Here is a 2,787-nt window from a genome sequence, read left to right as displayed (position 1 = left end):
TTCTCTAATTCAGTATTATCTAATCTATTAGTATTATATTCCAGTTCTCTGATTCAGTATTATCTAATCTATCAATATTGACAAATTTCCAATATCCTTCCCCTTTATCTGATTTATATATCTTTCTAAATTATCTATTTTCTATTCAATATGTTTTCATCAAATTCCTATTTCATCTTCTTCTTTACTTTTTATATTTGTCTTTCAAGAGAAGATTTACTACAGAAGTTAAATAAATAAATCAATTAATCATTTGCCAGTTGTTTTCTAGACAACAAATGTCGACATTTTTATAATATTCCGACCTTCCCTTATATAATTTAGAATATACCGATATCGTTTTTGATTTTTCAGGAAACTTCGAATTTGAATCATAAAATGATAGTTCTGGAAGCAATAGTATTACAATTTATCAGCTCATTTAAAAAAAAATACAATTGCAAATACACACAACTGCTCCAAAACCCTCTTATCACAATGTTTATTAGTCGTTAGAGTATTATTTACCAAAACTTGCTTAATCATTATTATCATTTATAGATAAGTTAATAATTATTTGTAGACAGCTGACTTATAAACAGTTGAATTTTTCTATTGGAAGATTAAGCATGAGAAAGATAGTTATATCTATCTATCTTATATTTATCTTCTGTTTAAGTCTCTCTTCTGGTAATAATGATAAAAACATTAAAAAATAATAATCATTACACATTTAACTAGTATTGACGAAAAAAAGGTGAACGGACTTGACATGAAGAGAGAGTTCATGAATGTTATGAATATTTAAAAAATATTTTGTTAATTGGACTGACAAAGGAATTGACTCAATTGTCACAAACTATAATTTTCTAATCCCTATATCTTTGCAAACCAACCTTAGATATTCTAGATTCATTCTGTTAAATCAAATAATCAAAGTTTGATATATAAAATGTTAACAAAATCAGATTTCAAAGATATAGTGATTAGAAAATCAAGGTTTGTGGCAAAGACTCAATCCCTTTTAAATAAAATAATCAAAATAATTTTATTTTTCAGTATGTCATTATTTTATAATATTGGTGTAAATATTTCTTTTTAAAACAATGTTCGGTATAATTACTAATTATTCGTAAATTTAGGCTTGAATTGCAATGATGGAAAAATACGTGGAGTGAACCTTGGAGGATGGCTAGTTCTGGAGGAATGGATGACACCAACATTGTTTAAAGATTTCCAGATTAGATATGGAGACGATATACATGATGAATGGAATCTAGCGGTCAAGGCAGGGAAGGATATCTTTTACAAAGAAAGATTAAGAATTCATTGGGACTCATTCTACGCCAAGCAGGAGATTAAACTTCTCTCTGACTCAGGAATAAGTCATGTCCGTATACCTGTTCCGTACTGGTTCTGGCAGGTGGATTCAGATGAACCTTATCCAGAACCAAATCTGAACGAGAATGATGAAAACAGTCCTCTGTTTTATCTCAAGAGAATGATGGAGTGGTTGGATGAGTTTGATATGAGTGCAAATATAGATCTTCATACAGCTCCAGGATCTCAGAATGGGTTTGATAACAGCGGACGGACTGGAGATCCGCATTGGGTGGAGTGGGGTCAGGTTGGGAGAAGTAAGCTGCATATTAGAATGATAGCAGAGACTATGAAGGATTGGTTGAATAAGAATTATTTTAAGCGAAGAACAGTTTACTCATTCTGTGTTTTAAATGAGCCTGGGGGATGGCTGGAAGACATTTGGAATACTTGTCGGTATGATTACTACCCTGATGCTTACAGGAATATCAGGGAGGTATTCCCAGACTGGGATATTGGGGTTAACATTCAGCAGGCCTTCAGGCAAGGTTGGGAATTTGATAGTTTAATGGTGGCTCCAGAATTTCAGAGTGTTTCTGTTGATATGCATGTTTATCAGTGCTTTGGAGATTGGTGGAATAGTATACACAACGATGATGCTGGAAAAGGAATTCATTTTGATGAATCCTGCAAATATGCTTTAGATGTAAAGGATAGGTATCACTGGACATTTACCGGGGAATGGTCTCTTGGGAACGCTGGTCCGTGGGACTTTAATGACCCCAGCTATGTTGAGTTTCTTCGGCTTTGGTTTATCGCTCAAATAGATGCTTTCGAATATGGAGAAAAGGGGTTTGGCTGGTTCTTCTGGGCTGGTAAGATTGAAGGAACTGGATACCCAGAGTGGAACTACCTAGGACTACTGGAAAAGGGGATTGCACCTGAGAATCTTTGCAACCGACAAACATTCTGTATCTTCAAGGAGGATAAGATGGGGAAGTTAATTTCAACTTCTTTCAATCAAACTTTGGCGCAAACATCATTCAAAAATTGATCTAAACTACAATGAAGATTTATGTCCGGTTTTAAAATAAAAATTGTGATTTAAGTATTGAAAAATGGCAATATTCAATGTTAAGATTAGGCCTAAAACATTCATGTCCTTCAAATAAAAAACTCTTGTATGCAACAACATCTTTGTAATGAATTGGATTGATGAGTGTTCTGAAAACATATCAAAAAGAACCTGTCAAATCTTTCCCTGGGATGTTCAGAAAGATGAAAGCCTAGGGGTGTCAGAAATGATTTTTTTGCATATTTTTAAAAACTTCTATAAAACTTTTAAAGTTTAATTTTTGATAAAACTTTTTGTTCTGGATGATTGCAAATATCTATCTAAAACTTTCTTAAACCGGCATATTTTTTCTATATTCATTTAGTTAAGAGTTTGAGTCAAAATAAGTATTAATAAATATTGCTTTATATCGA

At 32.4% G+C, this 2,787-nt stretch overlaps 1 protein-coding gene across 1 annotated transcript; it reads left to right on the top strand.

Annotated features, from left to right (window-relative positions):
• The first annotated feature begins 572 nt into the window (after window positions 1–572).
• On the top strand, window positions 573–2,491 carry LOC111708843 (glucan 1,3-beta-glucosidase). The gene is made up of 2 exons (XM_023482344.1): window positions 573–669; window positions 1,122–2,491. The coding sequence occupies exons 1-2, from the start codon at window positions 609–611 to the stop codon at window positions 2,351–2,353; spliced, it is 1,293 nt and encodes a 430-aa protein (XP_023338112.1). The 5' UTR covers window positions 573–608; the 3' UTR covers window positions 2,354–2,491.
• Window positions 2,492–2,787: the final 296 nt, after the last annotated feature.

Source organism: Eurytemora carolleeae, unplaced genomic scaffold, assembly GCF_000591075.1.
Source record: "Eurytemora carolleeae unplaced genomic scaffold, Eaff_2.0 scaffold910, whole genome shotgun sequence".
Classification (NCBI taxonomy): Eukaryota; Metazoa; Arthropoda; class Copepoda; order Calanoida; family Temoridae; genus Eurytemora; species Eurytemora carolleeae.
This window is presented reverse-complemented; position numbering and strand designations above follow the sequence as displayed.

Excerpts from the sequence above, each read along its gene's own strand:
- LOC111708843 (XM_023482344.1), top strand. The coding sequence starts at position 609 with ATGAGAAAGATAGTTATATCTATCTATCTTATATTTATCTTCTGTTTA. Across the intron at positions 670-1,121 it reads CTGTTTAAGTCTCTCTTCTG|GCTTGAATTGCAATGATGGA; the intron begins GTAATAATGATA and ends TCGTAAATTTAG.